Source organism: Coregonus lavaretus (assembly GCF_964263955.1).
Source record: "Coregonus lavaretus genome assembly, chromosome: 25".
NCBI lineage: Eukaryota > Metazoa > Chordata > Actinopteri > Salmoniformes > Salmonidae > Coregonus > Coregonus lavaretus.
Genome location: NC_140012.1, coordinates 15,534,285 through 15,555,485, shown reverse-complemented (window position 1 = coordinate 15,555,485; position 21,201 = coordinate 15,534,285). Strand labels below are relative to the sequence as shown.

General features: G+C 44.9%; 3 protein-coding genes across 3 annotated transcripts in view; all 3 read left to right on the top strand.

Annotated features, from left to right (window-relative positions):
• Positions 1–3,759: 3,759 nt before the first annotated feature.
• Positions 3,760–7,411, top strand: LOC311100477 (uncharacterized protein). The gene is made up of 6 exons (XM_084141398.1): positions 3,760–4,210; positions 4,327–4,460; positions 5,298–5,445; positions 5,541–5,789; positions 5,897–6,167; positions 6,488–7,411. The coding sequence occupies exons 1-6, from the start codon at positions 3,825–3,827 to the stop codon at positions 6,683–6,685; spliced, it is 1,386 nt and encodes a 461-aa protein (XP_083997524.1). The 5' UTR covers positions 3,760–3,824; the 3' UTR covers positions 6,686–7,411.
• A 976-nt stretch (positions 7,412–8,387) lies between these two features.
• On the top strand, positions 8,388–11,558 carry LOC311100399 (zinc finger MYM-type protein 1-like). The gene is made up of 3 exons (XM_084141290.1): positions 8,388–9,629; positions 10,223–10,331; positions 10,524–11,558. The coding sequence occupies exons 1-3, from the start codon at positions 8,422–8,424 to the stop codon at positions 11,049–11,051; spliced, it is 1,845 nt and encodes a 614-aa protein (XP_083997416.1). The 5' UTR covers positions 8,388–8,421; the 3' UTR covers positions 11,052–11,558.
• Positions 11,559–16,876: 5,318 nt separating this feature from the next.
• The window catches only part of LOC311100537 (serine-rich coiled-coil domain-containing protein 2-like), a 102,198-nt gene continuing 97,873 nt past the window's right edge, over positions 16,877–21,201 (top strand). The window contains exon 1 of the mRNA XM_084141449.1: positions 16,877–17,357. The gene's annotated coding sequence lies outside the window, so the exon portion shown is untranslated. The remainder of the gene's footprint in view (positions 17,358–21,201) is intronic.

The following is a 21,201-nucleotide window of genomic DNA, read 5'->3' as shown; positions in this document are numbered from 1 at the left end:
TTCCTAACCAAAGCGGACCTGATGGAAACCTGTGTCCACAGTCCTGCTTCTCCTCTCTTTCTTGCTCAAGATCTCCCTTCAGCCACGCTGAGTACAGATCGAGCCAGAGAGTTAGAAGACATATCTAAGAGATGGAAACGGATAAATGGAGACGGCGTCGACCAGGATGCTGCTCTACAGATATCCTCTACCCCTGTTCCTCTGAAAAGGGCAGTAGAAGCCGCTACTCCACGAGTGGAGTGAGCTCTGATACCCAGAGGCAATTGCCGCCCGCTGCCTCATAAGCTGCCTCAATGCCTTCACAAAGCCAGTGAGACAACCGCTGTTTTGAAAGTGGTCTACCTAGTGCAGCCGCACCGTGACACACAAACAACTGAGGCGATGACCTAATCGCTGCTGTGCGCTCGACGTAACACGCCAAAGCGCGTACCGGGCACAGGCGATGGAGCTTTTCCTCACTCCTCTCTCTATGAGGAGGAGGAGAAAAAGCCCACAGCTCCACGGTCTGTGACCTATATGAACTCTTAATAACCTTCGGCACAAATGCCGGGTTAGGACGTAACACTGCTCTGCTCAGGTCACCATTGATGGCCAAGCAGTCAGGTCTCGTCGAAAGAGCACACAAATCACTGACCCGCTTAGCTGTAGTCAAAGCGAGCAACAGTGCTGTCTTTATAGACAGCATCTTGAGGGGTATTTGATTCAATGGCTCGAACGGCGACATACATAGCGCTTCGAGTACCAAAGCCAAATCCCACTGAGGAAGCGTGACTCTAGGTGTTGGCCTAAGTCGCCGCGTTCCTAATAGGAAGTGTTTCACTAGGGGGTGGCTAAAGACATTGTCTCTGCCAAAACCCTCATGACAAGCTGAAATCGCTGCTCCAAACACTCTAATCGTGGCAGGCGATTTTTTCTTATCAAACATGAGCTGTAGAAAAGAGAGAATACTCTCCACCTGACAGCTCATGGGGTCTACACCTTGTGTGACACACCATCGTGAAAACACGTTCCATCTACTGGCATACATCTTAGAAGTGGAACTGGCACGTGAACCCTGTATGGTCCTGATCACTGCATCAGATAACCCACGGCGTTCTAGCCTGTCCCTCTCAGCAGCCAGGCCTTCAGTGGTTGGCCGATTATGGGCAATTTCCCTATCGTGCCTCCCGCCTGAGACAACGCGTCCCGTCGATGTGGAATTGGCCAAGGTGGCGCAATCAACATCTGACTCATCTCCGCAAACCAAGGAGCCCCCGGGCGATCGGGCGCTATCAGTATCACTGACAGCTCCCCTGACCTCACCCTGGCTAGCAGTGGGAGAATGCAGGACAGCGGAGGGAATGCATATAGGAGAACTCTCGGCCACGGTTGGTGCGCAAAGGCGTCCCTTCCCAGTGGCGGTTCGTCCTGTTCCCTCAGAGAGAACCACAGAGGACATTGCGCGTTCACACGTGACGCGAATAGGTCCACCTCGGCTCTCCCGAATTGTTCCCAAATCTGGAGAACAATGTCCGGATGCAGACACCACTCGTCGTCTCGAGGACCCCCTCTTGACATGAGGTCTGCTCCTACGTTCAAGTAGCCCGGAATGTGTGCTGCTCTCAATGAGCGAAGGTGCTCGTGAGCCCACAGCCACAATTCCTCTGCCGCCCGATGGAGAGCAGGAGACCTGACTCCTCCCTGGCGATTTATGTGGGCTACTGTGGTCCGGTTGTCTGACCAGACCAGCACATCGCGACCCCGAAGGATAGACGCGAAGTGGGTCAGAACCAGTCGAACCGTTTCCAACTCCAGGAGGTTGATATGACGACCTGATTGAGGCCACACACCTCCTATCGCTTGTGTCTGACATGTCCCTCCCCATCCCGTCAGGGACGCATCCGTGAATACTGGGATGTGAGAGGACACCTTTCCTATCGGGACTCCGTGCGTGAGAACGCGCGGGTTTCTCCAATAGTTCAGATCTGCACTGAGCGAGAGGGGAACCACCACCAACCGATGACGTTGACGCAATGGGTCTAGTCTTAGTTGGGCGAACCATCGCTGCATCCTGCGCATATGCAGGAGTCCCAGCGGAACCACAGAGTGGGCTGACGACATGAGACCCAAAAGTGACATGATCGACAGCGCCGTCACCGTGTGATTCGGACGACACTTCCTTAGGGCTAGCAACAAGGCTACCCTTCGGGGGTCCGAAATTCGAGCCCTCATCCTCACAGTGTCTAGCTGTATCCCCAGGTAGACAATCTGATGAGTGGGCCAGGGCGCGCTCTTTTTCCAATTCACAGCAAACCCCAGACTTGTGAGATGCATCACTGTCTGTGTTGTGTGAGTGATCGCCAGCTCTGCTGACGGGGCGAGAACCAGTAGGTCGTCCAGGTAGGCTAGTAGCCGTATTCCCTGACGACGCAACGGTTCCAATGCCGCCTCCACACACTTGGAAAATGTGCGAGGTGCCAGGGCGTACCCAAATGGCATCCTCGTGTATTCGTACGCCACCCCTTGAAAGGCGAACCGCAGAAACTTCCTGTGACGCGGCTGAACTGGCACATGAAAGTACGCGTCCTTTAGGTCTATGCTCGTACAAAAGTCCCCTCTCTGGACACATTCCAGCAGACGTTTTGTCGTTAGCATTCGGAAGGGCCGTTTGGTTATGCTCTCGTTGAGAATGCGTAAATCCAAAATCGGCCTCACTCCCCCCGTCTTTTTGGGCACTAGGAAATAAGGCGAATATAGCCCTTTGTTCCTTTGCTCCCGGGGAACTACTGTCACCGCCTCCTTCGCCAAAAGTTCCGTAATCTCTGTCATCAGAGCGGCCACTTTGTCTGGCGTTTTCATCACCGTCTCCACCACTCCCCTGAACGGGGGTGGGGTCCGGTGGAATTGGAGAGCATAACCCTTCTGCAACGTCTGTTCTAGCCAGCGTGAGAGGGTGCAGCTTAAAATTATTTATTGCTGATATGAAAGATAAGGTCCTTATGCTTCCAAAACCGTACCGCAAGTGATGCGTGTTAATGTTCAGACCAAGCGTCGGGGCTCTTAACAAGATACCCTGTACAGAAGATGCCTTCATCCAATGACTCTTATGTGTAATGTAATGGAACTGAGAGTCATGATCAAGGGCTAGTTTACACTGAGCTGCACTGGGGTCAGAACGCCATCATGGTTAAGACCAGTGGCGGCTGGCCGATAGAGGGCGCTAGGGCGCCGCCCCCTTAAATAAAATTATTTAAAAAAAATAAAAAAATAAAAAAAAATAATAATAATAATAATAATAAAAACATCAGTATGTCAATATTTGTGTGTTTGAAATATGGAATGCACACAGTAATATGTGTAAGATATGATAGAAAATCATATTCGCAACCTTTCCTCTGCCTGTCAAACGCCTCGTCAGCTCTGGGCGATACAGAAAGTGCCCCGAGGAGGCGGGTCTACGTAGCAGTTAAGCCAATTGCTAATTTAAGATATGAATGTATGACATAAAATGTATGGAGGACTAAAAGTGCCACAATTAAATAAATAAATACACCATTAAATAATTACTTAAATGTGTCATTAATTAATTCAAATTAGAATTAAATACATAAATGTGTAATTAAATGTATCATTAATTAATTCAAATACCGATTCATTTTATGTAAAATACATATATAATTATTTCACTATTTACATTTACATTTCATGATCCTGCGTTGCAGTGATTCATGAATTACTTAAAACTGTCAAACTGACCCATCAAAGTCAGTGGGCGGGGCTAACGCGAATCTAGTCTGATCCATTGCTTTGGTCTGAAGGAGAGTAGGCCAACCTGGATAGAGACAATGGAGGATCTCCGTGAACTTTCCAGGGAGTTGGTTAGAGACATTTTAAACTTAGCAGAGGATGTAGAAGCAGGACCTGCTGACCCAGAGCATGTAGCTAGTAAAGCAGAGGAACTTATTGAAGTTGTTGGAGTCATTTCCGCACTTTCTGACGAAGATATCGACCACAGAGTGATTGCAAATCTAGAAGAAGTTGTCCACCGCTTCTCTGGTACCAGGGCACTTCAGGCCCAACACACACAGGGACCGGGGCGTTTGGCGTTTGACATACCGAGTGCAGTTCTGGAGCACCAACTTCTTTGTGGAGTTCCCGCAGTTCAAATTGCAGCGATGTTCGGTGTGTCAAAGAGGACCATCAGGAGGCGCATGCAACAATACAGTTTAAGGTATTTACACTAAATTCATGAGTTTTCTGTTTATGAATTGCTGCTCTCATACACTCGGAAAGAATATGACGTTTAAGGTAACATTACTTGATGTTGTGTTTTTCTTGTTTGTACAGAAAGACAGATCTCTATTCAGCTGTGAATGATGAGGAGTTAGACCGTATTGTAAGTGAAATTCACAGAAGTCATCCAAACACCGGCTACAAGCTAATGCGTGGTCACCTGAATGCAAGAGGTGTGCATGTTCCAAGTGAGTAGATAATAATATGGGCATTATTTAAATGTATTTTTAATTTGGAGCTCTGCCCCTTTGAAAGGTGAAGGAAGCCCGCTTATGGAAAGACATCGCCTCTGAGATGTAGAATGTGTAGAAGAAATGTGAAGAGAAACACACATTTCAGGACGGCTGACTTGTATCATCAGGATAGACATGTCCTGTGATTTTTAGCCTCCTGTTTAATAGAGGTGGAACAATATCTGACAGTAATATTCTCAGCTGTCCGGATGTGCCCCTGCTGTAAAGGGTATAATATAATCATAGAAAAGCAAAATATCATAGGAGGCAAAAAATCTCAGGTCATCTCTGTTCGAGCATGTGGTATCTATCTATCTATCTATCTATCTATCTATCTATCTATCTATGTGTGTATATATATGTATATGTATATGTGTATATATATGTATATATATGTGTGTATGTATATATATATATATATATAAATATATATATATATAAATATATGTATGTATGTATATATATGTATGTATATGTATGTATATATATATAAATATATGTATGTATGTATGTATGTATATGTATGTGTGTATATATATATATATATATGTATATGTATATATAATTTTTATATATGTGTATATATATGTGTATGTATGTATGTATATATATATATGTGTGTATGTATGTATATGTACAATATCTGACAGTAAAGTACATTTTTGAAGCTGTGGTGGTTCTGTAATAGTTGACTGTTTTACACACATTATTTATTTTATTATGACACCACTATATCCTCAAAATAAGTAGCCAGTGAGTGTGTGGTTATTCATTTTAAATTCCTCCCCTCAGTCTCAAGACTGCAAGAGTCTTTACGCAGAGTCAATGCAGAGGGAGTCTACATGAGACGTCTGAGGCTGCGTGTATTAAGGCGACGGCAGTATTTTGTTCCTGGCCCAAACTCTTTGTGGCATATAGATGGCCACCATAAGCTTATCAGGTCAGTGATATTAGCAGATAAACAATGCATCTTTCTATATGTTTCATTACAATTGTTATACAATAAAGTTATATTTTTTCATGTGTTTGCAACAGGTGGAGATTTGTTGTCCACGGTGGGGTGGATGGATTCAGTCGTTTAGTGGTCTACCTGACTGTGGCCGGCAATAATAGAGCTCATACGGTCTTACAGAGCTTTATCGCCGCTGTTGAGCAGTATGGGCTGCCATCAAGGGTACGGTCTGACAAAGGGGGGGAGAATGCAGATGTAGCAGAATTCATGATCAGAAGCAGAGGTACCGACAGGAATTCACACATCACAGGCAGAAGTGTCCACAATCAGCGGTAAAGAAATATGTTTGGCAACTAGGCTCACACAACTAACATACTAGTTGAATGTACTTTAGCATATGTCATAAATTAACAATTTCTCAATTTTATCCTAAACACAGAATAGAGAGGATGTGGAGAGATGTTTATGAACATGCCCTGGACCTCTTCTATCAGATCTTTACTTCATTGGAAGATCAGGAGACACTGAATCCAGACAATGAAGTCCATCTTTTCGCTCTGCACCGGATTTTCCTTCCACTGGTTCAGCAAAGCCTCGACTCTTTTCGAGATGCTTGGAACTTCCACGGTCTTAGAACTGAAAGGAATCAGTCACCACAGCAACTCTGGAGAAGTTACAGAGAGCAAGGCCCTGAGGAGGATCCTACTGAGGTTAACAATGAACTTTAAACACTTTCTTAAAATTGTTTCCCCAAAGGAATTATGGGAGAAAAAAATGGTGCTAAATGTGATACTTTAAATGAAACATTTACTATAGATTATTGTCTCTTTAAAATCTCCCGAGCTTTTAAAGATCAACCTGTGAGCTGTAGTTTCTACAGTGCATACTATGCAAAGCTGTATTATTTAAAAAAACTGAATAAGTAACATTTAATTTCTCACTGCCTTGGTGACCAAAAATAACAATCTTGTGTAAGGACATGTCAAACTAGTTTTAAGTACAAGACTGATTATGCTTGTCATCCATTCAGGTTCCTGAAGAATATGGGATCGATTGGAACGGACCTCACTGCCTTCATCGAGGCACTGTGTCAGTCCCCGAGGTTCAGCTGGCCCGTGAGCTCTCAGATGAAGAGGTTGCAATTTTGCCAGCTCCAGGAGTTTCTGTTACTGATGCACTTAGACTATATGTAGAGACTGTGGAAGTGTTATCAAGAATCTTAGACTGATGTCCAACCCATGTTTTTATTTGTTGTGTTAGAACAAGCAAGGAAAAACTGAAAGTTTACTTTCCTTTTAAAAGAAAGGAAAAAAAGCTGTTTCTTTGAAGCTTCCTGTCTCATTATGGTCCACAGAATGACTAACATGAATGCTGTACTGTTAGCACTGAAGGTGCAGAACAGTTTGATTTTAGTAAATGGAAGAAAAAAAAGTAAACTACTGCACAGTGTGTTAATGTTTTCAAAGACACTGAACTTGTGTCAATTCATCTGAACTGTGTATGCATTGACATTAGGGCTGGGCAATATGGAGAAAATCAAATATCACATTTTTGACCTAACACCTTGATGTCGATATTGCAACGATATTGTAAGGTTGACAATTGGTGCATTCACAAAATATCTTCCACATTTAGATTTCGGATAAATAACTATCATATTGTGGATATAATGACTAAGTGGTAAAAGGCAAATAATAGAACAGCTAGAACAGTCTGGTAAGTTCAGAAAATGACATCACTTTACTGTAATGCAGCCTTTGAAACCAGGAAAAGACTAAACTTACCATGTAACGATATTACACTTCTTCAAAATCTAATGGTGCTTTTCCATTACATGGTACCTACTCGCCTCGCCTTGCCTTTTTTGGTTTTCCATTACGAAAAAAAGTACCTGGTACCTATGGAGGACTAAAAGTGCCACAATTAAATAAATAAATACACCATTAAATAATTACTTAAATGTGTCATTAATTAATTAAAATTTGAATTAAATACATAAATGTGTTATTAAATGTGTCATTAATTAATTCAAACTGCACCTCACACAGCGTCTCAACATTGGGGCTAGCAGGACCGAGTCTTCTCTTGATTTTTAGCCGTTGCAATGAAAGTTCTGTTTAACCGTGTAACTAAACCAATGTAGAGGTGAATAGCGCCACCCAGTGTATTGGAATGTGTTCAGTAGCTCTGCATCAATCCATTATCCGGAATTGATTTGTCTTGGCTTGATGCAGAGGGTAACCAATCAGGCGTTAGGTTCCGCCTACCAACTTTTGATGGGTCAGTTTGACAGTTTTAAGTAATTCATGAATCACTGCAACGCAGGACCATGAAATGTAAATGTAAATAGTGAAATTATTATATATGTATTTTACATAAAATGAATCGGTATTTGAATTAATTAATGACACATTTAATAACACATTTATGTATTTAATTCAAATTTGAATTAATTAATGACACATTTAAGTAATTATTTAATGGTGTATTTATTTATTTAATTGTGGCACTTTTAGTCCTCCATAAAAATGTAGCCAATCAGCGATCTTAAATCGAATCCAAGGAGGGCGATTATTTTATCGCCCCAAGCTCGCCCCTGATAAAATAAGGACCGGGCTCCAGTGGCGCCATTTTTACTAGACGACAATGGCGAGCGCAAACGTTACTCCTCCAAGACCCAACCCTAACTCGGTGAAATCTCTCCTCCAAGATCCGTTTGAGAGGAGAACTTTGTCAGAGAAAGTTCGGGTGAAAGAGCTGGGCCCAGATCAACCTGACCTCTCAATCAGACAGCAGGCTAGCGAGAAAGGGAAGCAGTATATGCGCGGCTTCTCCCGTAGCTGGTACACCAGGAAGGCTTGGCTAGCTGGGTGCACTGATGCTAATGCTTTATTTTGCTTTCCGTGCTTGCTTTTTAAAACGACGGGGTCAGATTCAGCATGGACAGGTACCGGAGTGAGGGATATGAAGCACCTGTCAGAGAAGGTAAAGAAACATGAGAACACCAGGGCACACATGGACAACTCTGTAAAGCTAGCTGTATTAGGAAGGGTGAACATTGCTACGCAGCTGGATGACGGCCACAGGATTGCGGTGAGGAAACACAATGAGGAGGTGGATAAAAACAGGCACATTCTATCCAAAATTATCGATTGTGTGAAGTTCTGTGGGGCTTTTGAGTTGGCCTTGCGTGGGCACGAGGAGACTGACTCCTCGGACAACCCCGGCATTTTCCGGGGCTTAGTGGATTTTGTTGCCTCCCTCGACAGTGTGCTGGAGGAGCACCTGAAGACAGCTACCGTTTTTAAGGGCACGTCAAAGACGATACAGAACGAGCTGTTGGACTGTATGCTGTCAGTGCTTAAGGATTACATCCTGGAGGAAGTAAAGAGTGCTGATTTTATCGCCATTCAAGCTGACGAGACGACTGACGTTTCCACCCACTGCCAGTTGGTGCTTGTGATACGCTACATCGATGCTAAAAGTAACGTCCAAGAGCGTTTTTTCGAGTTCATTTTGATCGAGAACGCAACCGCCGACACCATCGCTACAGCGCTGCTGGAGAGGCTCAGCACCATACTCTCACATGGACAAAAGGCCAAACTTATTGCCCAGGCTTACGACGGAGCAAGTGTGATGAGGGGAGCCACCGGCGGAGTGCAGCGTAAAATAGTGGATGTGTACGAAAATGCGCACTACGTCCACTGCTATGCACATCAGCTGAACCTCATCATGCAGCAGGCTACTTCACGCATCCCCAGGATCGGCACTTTCTTTTCCGACCTTGCAGGATTTTCTGCTTTCTTCTCCAGGTCTCCCAAGCGAACCACCGTGCTTGACGAAGTGGTTGCGCATAGACTCCCCAGAGCCTCTACAACACGGTGGAACTTCCACAGTCGCGCTGTAAACACTGTGTACGAGTACAGGGATGACCTCCTAACGTGTTTCCAGACCATCAGAGACTCTGGGAACTTTGATGCCCCGACTGTCAGAGAGGCGGGGGGCTTTGTGAGGATGCTCGAAGACGAGGCTTTCTGTTTTTTCCTGGCACTGTTCCACAAGATCATGCCAAATGTGGACATGCTTTTCAGCCAGCTGCAGAAGAGGAACATCGACCCTGTCTTCATTAAAGCACTTGTCCAGAGGTTCACAGACAGCATGCTAACAATCAGGTAAATAACTATATTTACTATTGGCTGATAAAGATGTTGTTAGAAAGATGAATAGTTCACTTACAACAGTTTAAAAGCCTAAATGTGTCTGGTCATCAAAGTGAGTGATTATCATAGAGCCGTCACAATTATATTTGTTTTAGTATTTTAAAAGGAAAGAGAAGACACAATCAGACGTTGATAATAATGCAGGAAAGTACTACACAGTTTGTAATAATTATTCAGGTGTCCACCAGGTCAATTTCTAGAAGAGGCCTAGTTGTTATTGAAGATTAACTTTATTGCTAAGTGCACAGCAGAACAAAATGATGTTGCATCCCTCTCACAAATGTAATAGAAAAAGGCTTTAAAACGTAATAACATCAGTTAATTATGTACATCACAGGTTAAAAGCAGTTACTAGACATAGTTTGTGTGTATATACACACTATCTGTCTGTCTGTCTGTCTATATATATATATATATATATATATATATATATATATATATATATATATATATAAAAGTCACTGGTTGTGTGTTGAGGGGGAATTACAGTGAGTTAAGAAGTCTGATTGCAAGTTATCAAATTAAACTTTATTTTTTGGACCCAGGGCCTCAATTCCCTCTTTGTGTGGGGACAGCGCATCTGACGAGCAGCAACAGCCCATCAAGCGACGGAGGATGCTGGGACCAGGAGAACAACAGAGGTTGGCTATAGAGGTAAGTTGTGATGTAATTGTCAGTGTTTCCCCCTAGAACTTTTTTCAGGCCTGGTAGTATGTAGCCAAAACCCTGAACAATCAGCACCTTGGTAATCATATACTTGAGTTGGACATAGGCATGTGTCAGTCAGGATCACTTGCATCAAAATAGCTTAATTGCAAATTAAAGCTGATGATGTATCTTTTACAGGTATGTGATACCATCCTGAGTCATGCCAAAGAGAGGTTCTCCTTCACCCAGCACCTCATCAGCGCAACACTATTGCACGGAGAGTTGTTCCCACAACACAGTGTGAAGTTCCCCGATACAGCGCTTGAAACAACCGTGGAGGCGTACCCCATGTTGAACAAGGCCAAGCTCAAAACCGAACTGTCCCTCATCTATGAGAACAGTGAGTTCAAGGCTTGTAGTGGTGCAGTGCCCCTGTACCAGTTCTTCATGGAGAACAACCTTCAGAGCACTTTCACAGAGACTGCCAGCCTCCTCAAGATCCTCATCACCACACCCATGACAACTGCTGAGTCAGAAAGGTGCTTCTCTACACTGAAAAGGATCAAGACCTTCCTGAGAAACAGCATGACACAGGATCGCCTGAACGCTCTGGCCATGCTCTCCATGGAGAAGAAACTTGTCAGGGACATTCCTGACTTTAATCAAAGGGTCATTGAGAGGTTTGCCACTCAGAAGGACAGACGGGCAAAATTCCTGTACAAATAAGATGACAGACACACACACACAGAGCAGCTCTGGCCGCATGTTTCTTTGTATATAGTTGACCTTAGCATAAAAAATCCAGTTATATATGGTACTCTAGAAAGTCTTAATAGTGTCTTTGCTAATATTACTGTATATATGTTGTTTTGTATCAATTAATTGTTGCAGTTCTGGAGCACATTAACAATTAGTCACATTTAGTATGATCATAAAATACTGTATGCTATTCTTCCAGTCAAAGGTTTGAGTTCATCCACTTGATATCCATTTCTATATTATACATCCTTTTATACAGTGTAAGATTTCCTATAAACTTTATAATAATTTCATGTTATTGTCCACTTTCCACTCTGTTCTGACAGCATGCCTGTTGCGTTGCCTGTTTACTACCAATGGTGAAAAGTTCACTTTAAATGCAAATGAAAGGCTTGGGTTTGTGTAATATGTTTTTGTGTAAGAATGCCTCAACTTTTTAATATTGGCATTAAATAATTACTGAATGTTTCACTGAGCACTGCTGTCCTGCAGTTTGTGTTAAAATATATCGCGATGGTTACAGGAAAAAAAAAGTATGGCACAGCCCCACCGAGAATATTTTTCACCAGCCGCCACTGGTTAAGACACCACGGAGCCAGCGCAAGATATGGCTCGGAAAACGCACTTCAATCCAGGGATGAGAAATTTCGTTTTACTCCGAATTCTCCCATTATCCCAACTGTTACACAGAGAAGATAGAACGATTGCTCAAAAACTAGCAGCATTTCAATCTTCTCGATGTATCAGTTTGGGTATAGGTCAAATTTGGAGTACAGTGGCACATCCCATCCTTGCATTGAGGTACATTTTCCGCTGTATCTTAATCTAACCATGACTGCGTTCCGACCCCAGTGCAATTTTTATTTTTATTTTTTATTTTTAGTCATTTTAGCAGACGCTCTTATCCAGAGTGACTTACAGTTAGTGAGTGCATAATTATTTATTTTTTTCATACTGGCCCCCCATGGGAACTCAGTGTAAACAAGCGTAACGGTAGGGTGGGAATCTGCTGGCTACTGTAAGCATGTATTAACATGTAACAACACATGTCAACAACGAAAATGAGCAATGAGCATCAGACACAAATGGCCCCTTGCTGACCATGCATGTGCTTAGAGCAGGGGAGAATGACTGCCCCCTCTTATTGAAGCTATAGCTGACCGCAGTACTGCAGGCATTGTTAGCAGAAAACAGGATCCCCCATTATAGTGAATGGAAAAATGGCATTCTTCGTGGTTAATCTCTGTGTAAATAAAAAATAAATAATTAGAAGACAATCATGATACCAATAATTGCTTCTAATACACCAGATGGCTAATTTAGTTGCTAATGGCAGCCTGCAGTACCCTGGTCGGCCTTCTACTTGAGTCACATTTACATCCAGAGCGACTTACAGGAGCAATTAGGGTTAAGTGCCTTGCTTAAGGGCACATCGACAGATTTTTCACCTAGTCGGCTCGGGGATTAGAACCAGCGACCTTTCGGTTACTGGCACAACGCTCTTACCCACTAAGCTACCTGCCGCCCAAGTTACTTAATGAGAGCGCTGAGCTAGCCTGGAACGTCACTTCCTGGAGTAGCTTAAACTGCACATGTTATGTCTCCATGAGACACCATCCTAACCGACTTCATTTGGCTTCAATGCGCTATTGAGTCTTTACATAGGAATGAAGGAATGGTGTCATGTGATGGCTTTGTCCATTCATATATACAGTCATTGGCTTAAAGGCTCCAGTCACATTGGCCCAGAGGTAAAGAATCCCTTGTTTTACTGCTACACATTCCCCTCTAAAACAGCATTCCATACATGCTTCAATTGGAAGTGAGACTAACTGTAACTTGTAAAAACACTGACTGATTGAAGTGTCATTGTTGGGGCCTTGTCATTTTAAAATCCCCCACAGAGTCTCTGACAGGTTGGATTTAATTGTCTGTGTGGTGGTCATTGGAGGACAGCCACACTGCAAAACAGTGAATGAGATTAACAAAACCTCTTCGCCACTGCCAGCAATGCAGGGAAAGCGGCTGAGCACGAAGCTGTGGTGCATCCAGTAGGAAGGACCTGTATTCCTCTATGGCCCTTACCGCCACTGTTCCCCAACACCGAAGTGGTGGAACAGCCCAAGGTGGGCCTCCCGTGAAAGGGAGAGGAACCATCAATGCGTTCTGAGAGAGAAAGAGGAGCAGGGACGTCGGTTAAACTCGTAACCGTCGTATTCCTGCCCTCCTTGAACGCATCGCGGGTCTGAATTGCGCTGACCGAGGTCACAGCCTGCGGCAGGGCACCATCCCCAGCAAGCGATTGCGTCATCTTAGGTGACTGCAATTCACTATCAGAGCCCTTCACTACAGTACTCCTAGAAGTCTGTAGTATGAGGTCTCTATGAGGTAAAACAAGGCGGCGCCTTGATACCTTCTTAACTTTCACCTTCTGTGTGTGTTCAACTCTGCACCCCTGGTGGGTTGATTCACACTCAGCGTGGTGAGTACTAGCTCGTTCTGTCAGGGGAGCCGATACTTTGGTTATACCCATAACCTTAGTAATCCGCCCCTCCGTGAACGTAGCATGGGTCTGAATCGCATTAACCGAGACCTTGGTCTGCGATAATGCGCCGTCCCTAGATAGCTGCTGTGTTACAATGCCTGGGGGCGCCGATACTCTGGACACCTTCGTGACCGCGGTAATCGGGCCCTCCGTGAACGCAGCATGGGTCTGGCTCGTACTAGCGGAGACCTTAGTCTGTGCTAGTGCGCCATCCCCAAATAGCGGCTGCGTCCTCATGTCAGAATCTGACCGGGACTGCTGCCTGCTATGTAAAACACTTCTTATACGTGAAGTGTGATGTGACGACCTAATTGAGGTCTTATGGATACCTACTCTATGTGCCTGTTCAGCAACGCACCCTCGGTGGGCTGAACGGCTCTTAGAGTGGTAAGGAAGAGAGGGTGAGATTTGAACGCTCTCGGACGTATTATGGAAAAGGAGCTCTTTTTTGACAAAGTCAGGTGGAGCCAACTCTTTATTAAATACATCAACATAGGCATTTACATCAACACCCATCCCTTCAACCGAAGGGTGGGGGGGAACAGTGGGCGCTTTCGACACCATCGATGCGTCCTCCATCCACTCCCCCACGTCCCGTCACATACGCCTCCTCTTGCCTCCCTTGGAGGGCCAGGTCGGCGTCCTCGTCACCTCCCTCGCCGGCTGTAGTGGGGCTATCGTAGCTGCTGGAAGGGCGGGGCCCGTTTCCTTGCTGCTCGTGGCCGCCGGATGACGCCGATTACGCCGCCTCGCCGTAGACCCCGGTCTACTTGGAGGGGCGGAGGTAGATGGCCTTTGGGATGGAGCGGGGCCGAGTCGTCCTGCCAACGGCAGGTGCTTGGCCAGCTGTTTCTTCTCCTCCTCCAGCTTGGAAAAACGCTCCGTCGCCTCTTTGACTGCGACCCCAAAGAGGCCGTCGTCAGAGAGGGGGGCGTTCAAAAGAGACGTCCTGTCTGCCTCTTTCATGGATGTCAAAGACAACCAGAGGTGTCGTTCCCCGACCACCGAAGTGGCCATGGACCTCCCCGCGCAGACTGCAGACGCCTGTGTCAGGTGGAGTATGGCGCCAGAAATTCTGGATGCCTCCTCCAGTGCCAGCTCTGTCTTGCCCGTGGTTAAACGGGACAGAGAGGCCGCCAAGAGGGCAATGTTGTTAGCTGCTGCTACAGCTTGGGCTCCCAACCCAAAGGACTTCTCTAACAGCGACGCTGTGAGTCGGTCCTTGTGGGATGGCAACGTGGCCTTCTTGGAAGAGGGCCAAGGGCTCGAACCCGGTACGAGATACGCCGCCATCGCGCTCTCTAACCTGGGGATTCCCTGACCCTGGAACCTTCCTTCCACTCTCGTGAATGGGAGATACGCTTTTACAGGCGAACGCGCCGCTAAAGGTGCCTCCCACGAGTCCTCAACGTACCTAGCCAAAGAAGGCATGGTAGGAGCCACTGGCTCTGCCGCCTTCCTTGGCCTGGAATAAGGACCGCCCTCCATCATATCAACCTCCGGTGCAGAGGGAAGAGGGGGCAGCCTTATCACCAGCCGTTGAGCAGCTCTCTCAATGAGACCCGGAAAATCCGATCTCAGAGAGGCTGCGGCGAAAGAGAGAGCTTCTGATCTCTCAGAGCTCGTATCCCCTTCGCTATAAGGACTACAAGCCCTCTCGCTCTCCAAAGGAAAGGGGGGCTTGAAAATATGAGGGGTGGGGTCCGACTGTTCCATTGGAATGCCAGACCCCTCCTCAAAGTCCCTATCTTCCCCCGAGTCTGAGCCGTCGGACGACGCCTCTGAAGCAGAGGCTAGTATCGACAGCACGTCCTCAAGGGGGATGTCCTCCCTGAAAAACTCCCAACGCTGCTTCCTCTCCTTTAAAGAAAGGAGGGCGCAGGAGGCACAATTCGGGGGACTGCAGACGCCTTCCTTGGCATGCTGGGATCCCAAACACACGAAACACAGGTCGTGGTGGTCACCGGCCGCCATGGAAGTGCATCTGCACTGAGCTCTGAAAAGAGCTTTTGGGGGTGGAAAATCTCCCGGTGTGCTCATTTAGACGACGTTGATGACTGGAATATCAACGACGTTTTTCGTCCTGAGTCTTGTGCTTCGTCTCTTCTTGGCTCTTCAGTCTAGTCATCCAGTCGCTGAAGAAAAAGGGAGGCTGATTGAGGGGAGGCATCCCCTCTTATAGGGACACCTGTACTCCTATTGGCTGCAGGTGTGTGCATAATTTTGTCTCAGGCTGATGCTGCCTTAGGGCAGAGGGTAAACCAATAGGAGCAGAGCTCCCCTATGGGGCGGAGCTCCACGATATAGAACTGAAACTGGAGTTTGGGCTATTCAAATTCTGTAGATCTTCTTGTTCTAACAGAACTGCTTGGCTGACTAGTCTGTACTTCCAAAACATCAGTCCACTTATGTACTTGTTTCTTAAGGTTTGTTTTCCACAGACTTGAATTTAAAATTCACACATTTGCTATTTTATAGCGTTTGTTATTTTATATACTTTATGATGTAAAAGAGACAAATCAACACATGGTTGTATTTAGTGAGAGGGAACAAATTGGTTAAAACAAATATCACAGTAAATTATGGGAATGTAACCAATAAAGACATGCAATGCTGGAATTTTTGGGATTTCTTCTGTGTGAACTTTGTTTCAGTTATGGATTCACATTCAAATGGAAACCCTACTACCATGTTGCCTTATTGTTGCCCAATTCACCGCTAAACTTAGTTGAAAGGTTGACATTCGCTTTTGCAGAACTTTTGGAGGCTCATTTTAGTGATTAATTTGACAGATTTTGTTTGCTTCATAGTTTATTTTGTCTTTCTTTTCTGTTACTATTATTATTCAATGAAGTGAAAACTCTGTTAACCCAAAGCTGGTAAATTGATCTGTTCAAAATCTATACATTCAAAAGCCTTTATTTATTAAAAATAATATGATTATATTGCCACCTGGTGGTCTGGCCAAAATACAAAGACATATTTAATTTTATTCAATAACATTTGATAAATGGAAAGTAAATTATTTCACTGGGAATCATCATCATCAGTATCACAGAAATGCTAGCAAGAAAAGTGTGCTATTTCTCAGGTTTACATAACATTTTTGGGATAAGGGGAGAGTATGTTTATATTTCTGACGTCAGTGTCAGCTGTGCCTGAAGCGGTGTGCATGTGGTTGTGGGTGATTCAGAGAGTCGAATGAGCAACAGAGATCTCAGTTTTGACAGCGCCGGGCTTAGCAACACTGAAAGCCACAAGGAGCCCTTTAGCTAGCTAGCTACTAAACAAGCGGAAACAAACGTTTTTCAGACGATGTTTCTTTGACAAGAAATGGGAATGAACACCAGGAGGGAGGCGACGAGAAAATCTGGATGAATTGGTGGACCATACGCCTGGCTGAAGAAAAAAACGTCTGCTTCAGAGAAAGCACTCGAACGTTAGTTAGCTAGCTAATGTAGTGGATTTGACTTTCTCAGTCATATGGTCCTACGCTTTCCTATTTAATGGATGGGCTTCGTTCAGCAAGCAGTGTTTTTAAGGCTATTTAACTTAAAATCAAGAATTTAGCGAGCTAGCCAGGCTATTGGCTTGAACTTGCTAGTTAGCTAGCTTACTAGCCAACGTTAGCAATTGGACCAGCACTTGATATTCAATCTTCCTGCCTCTTCACTTTTAAATTCAGGAATTTGCGGCAGCGCAAGCGGATGCAGCGTCTGTTTCAATAGGTAAGTCCGAGTCACCCGTGTGTGTCAGTTTGTCAGTGGAAGTCCTGTCCTGTCATGAAATTAACTATTACTTCTCAGGCCTGTTCCAGCAGCTAAGATACAGCAATGCCTAATTTACAGTACTGTGAGTCACTAGTCAGCAGATTCATACCCTACCCTTACGCTTGTTTACACGTAGCCCAATAATGGTCTAGAGGAGCCTAACGTTACTCCTTAATCCAATGACTATGTTCTGAAAGCCAAAACGTCCGAATATTCAATCTAAACGTGAATCGATTCTCAATTGCGGTACGGTTCTAGAAACAAATCCCTTTACTTTCATATAAAAAAAAAATAATTTCACAAATGCAAAATACACATTTAATGAACAGTTGCAGCCAAAATTAGATTTCAGTGACTACACTTCGTGGCGTCCATCTTCTATTTACACAGGTGTTCAGCGACGCAGATGGATAATTAGCAGTCCACTCTGACTGAGAAGAGTACAACTGCAGCCCGCAATTCGGAGTGTTCCTGCATCTGCAGGAACCCCTCTTTATACTTCTATTGGTCCTTTTTAAAGCAATGGCTTCAGTACAGTAGATGGCGGTAATGCACGATAACGTTGGATGCCAACTGCCGATAAACCCCACAGACAAAGAAGAGGCGTGGGCGACAACGGTAACTAGCTATAGCTAGTACACACCGGTAGTGTCCTTGGCCCCTCCTGTTGGGCACTTTTTCCCCACAGTTCTGTTAACGACGGCGAGGGCAGGTGTTCGGCAGGCGGGAGTGACGGACACTGTGTGCTAGCTAGTCCTAAGGATGTCTTCGGTACACAGCAGGTGGGAGGCGGGGGGCGACACGTGTTGCCCCCGCCTCCCGCCTGCTGTGTATCGAAGTAGCTAGCGGTAGGCAGTGTCCTTTGCCCCCGCCTGTCGGGCATGGTTTTCTCCGGTACGCGGGAGGCAGGGGCGACACCATGTGATAGCTAGCTAGCTAGCTAGTTAGCTATCAGACAGTGTTGCTTCATAGCCTTGGTTTCTCAAATGACTGCCTCGCCTGGTTCACCAACTACTTCTCAGATAGAGTTCAATGTGTCAAATCGCAGGGCCTGTTGTCTGGACCTATGGCAGTCTCTATGGGGGTGCCACAGGGTTCAATTCTCGGGCCGACTCTTTTCTCTGTGTATATCAATAATGTCGCTCTTGCTGCTGGTGACTCTCAGATCCACCTCTACGCAGAAGACACCATTTTGTAAACATCTGGCCCTTCATTGGACACTGTGTTAACAAACCTCCAAACGAGCTTCAATGCCATACAACACTCCTTCCGTAGCCTCCAACTGCTCTTAAACACTAGATAAACTAAAAACATGCTCTTCAATCGCCCACCCGACTAGAATCACTACTCTCGGCGGGTCTGACCTAGAGTATGTGGACAACTACAAATACCTTCAGTCTGTTTTCCGTGAACAAGTGCTGTAACATGGAAATATGGCCGTGTGGGAACCCTAACCCTATAAAGGTGTGTATGAATTTAACCTTTTTGTTTTTTGAAAATTATTTATTGCTGATATGAAAGATAAGGTCCTTATGCTTCCAAAACCGTACCGCAAGTGATGCGTGTTAATGTTCAGACCAAGCGTCGGGGCTCTTAACAAGATACCCTGTACAGAAGATGCCTTCATCCAATGACTCTTATGTGTAATGTAATGGAACTGAGAGTCATGATCAAGGGCTAGTTTACACTGAGCTGCACTGGGGTCAGAACGCCATCATGGTTAAGACACCACGGAGCCAGCGCAAGATATGGCTCGGAAAACGCACTTCAATCCAGGGATGAGAAATTGCGTTTTACTCCGAATTCTCCCATTATCCCAACTGTTACACAGAGAAGATGGAACGATTGCTCAAAAACTAGCAGCATTTCAATCTTCTCGATGTATCAGTTTGGGTATAGGTCAAATTTGGAGTACAGTGGCACATCCCATCCTTGCATTGAGGTACATTTTCCGCTGTATCTTAATCTAACCATGACTGCGTTCCGACCCCAGTGCAATTTTAATTTTTAATTTTAGTCATTTTAGCAGACGCTCTTATCCAGAGTGACTTACAGTTAGTGAGTGCATAATCTTTTTTTTTTTTCATACTGGCCCCCCATGGGAACTCAGTGTAAACAAGCGTAACGGTAGGGTGGGAATCTGCTGGCTACTGTAAGCATGTATTAACATGTAACAACACATGTCAACAACGAAAATGAGCAATGAGCATCAGACACAAATGGCCCCTTGCTGACCATGCATGTGCTTAGAGCAGGGGAGAATGACTGCCCCCTCTTATTGAAGCTATAGCCGACCGCAGTACTGCAGGCATTGTTAGCAGAAAACAGGATCCCCCATTATAGTGAATGGAAAAATGGCATTCTTCGTGGTTAATCTCTGTGTAAATAAATAATTAGAAGACAATCATGATACCAATAATTGCTTCTAATACACCAGATGGCTAATTTAGTTGTTAATGGCAGCCTGCAGTACCCTGGTCGGCCTTCTACTTGAGTCACATTTACATCCAGAGCGACTTACAGGAGCAATTAGGGTTAAGTGCCTTGCTTAAGGGCACATCGACAGATTTTTCACCTAGTCGGCTCGGGGATTAGAACCAGCGACCTTTCGGTTACTGGCACAACGCTCTTACCCACTAAGCTACCTGCCGCCCAAGTTACTTAATGAGAGCGCTGAGCTAGCCTGGAACGTCACTTCCTGGAGTAGCTTAAACTGCACATGTTATGTCTCCATGAGACACCATCCTAACCGACTTCATTTGGCTTCAATGCGCTATTGAGTCTTTACATAGGAATGAAGGAATGGTGTCATGTGATGGCTTTGTCCATTCATATATACAGTCATTGGCTTAAAGGCTCCAGTCACATTGGCCCAGAGGTAAAGAATCCCTTGTTTTACTGCTACACATTCCCCTCTAAAACAGCATTCCATACATGCTTCAATTGGAAGTGAGACTAACTGTAACTTGTAAAAACACTGACTGATTGAAGTGTCATTGTTGGGGCCTTGTCATTTTAAAATCCCCCACAGAGTCTCTGACAGGTTGGATTTAATTGTCTGTGTGGTGGTCATTGGAGGACAGCCACACTGCAAAACAGTGAATGAGATTAACAAAACCATGTTTATCCTCTTGTGAAATCACCTTTGATGTGTCAAGGTCTATGCAGCTGAACACAATGTTGGATTTAATGTATGGATTTGGCTCCATAACGGTTAAAAAGACATGAAGAATCTTGATTCCCAGTGGTACGTTCTCATTCTCTCTCATGATAAACTCAACCATTACAGAGGGAGATGGAAGGCCTTGCATGGTGTTATGGAGGTCAGTGATCCCCAGTGGAGCCACAGCCTGGGGGTAATGTGAGTCTCCCTGTAGACTTGCATGCCAGAGCACAGAATACAGACCAGGCATATCTGCATGCACTGACGCAGAGGAACTGCAGAGAACCATTAGCCCTCAAGCCTGTCCTAGTTAGGCTACCGTATCCTAATTTGTTAGTGGATTTTTGCCAGTCAAGTTTAGGTATGTTGACCATTTGTGACTCATTGGTGTTCTCTCAATGTTAGGTTGTTATTACAACAATGTTTGTCAGTGTTTCTGACAAGTATGCTTGTAATTTGCTTATGCATGATTTACAGGCGCCCTTTACAGTCGGCTATACTACTGTCCTAGCTGTTAAATAGTTTAGCCATGGTGTTATCTTTCCTCTGAGGTTGAGGTGTATCTATGTTGGGATATCTGGGTTGTGATGAGAAGGGTGTAACGTTTAGAATGGTGAAACGCTCAGAACGCAGTAGACA

Bases quoted from the DNA above. Each gene is read 5' to 3' on its own strand.
- LOC311100399 (XM_084141290.1), top strand. From the start codon at position 8,422: ATGAAGCACCTGTCAGAGAAGGTAAAGAAACATGAGAACACCAGGGCA. The intron at 9,630-10,222 runs GTAAATAACTAT...TTTTGGACCCAG, and splicing joins GACAGCATGCTAACAATCAG to GGCCTCAATTCCCTCTTTGT. The intron at 10,332-10,523 runs GTAAGTTGTGAT...TATCTTTTACAG, and splicing joins AACAGAGGTTGGCTATAGAG to GTATGTGATACCATCCTGAG.
- LOC311100477 (XM_084141398.1), top strand. From the start codon at position 3,825: ATGGAGGATCTCCGTGAACTTTCCAGGGAGTTGGTTAGAGACATTTTA. The intron at 4,211-4,326 runs GTATTTACACTA...TTGTTTGTACAG, and splicing joins ATGCAACAATACAGTTTAAG to AAAGACAGATCTCTATTCAG. The intron at 5,446-5,540 runs GTCAGTGATATT...TGTTTGCAACAG, and splicing joins GGCCACCATAAGCTTATCAG to GTGGAGATTTGTTGTCCACG.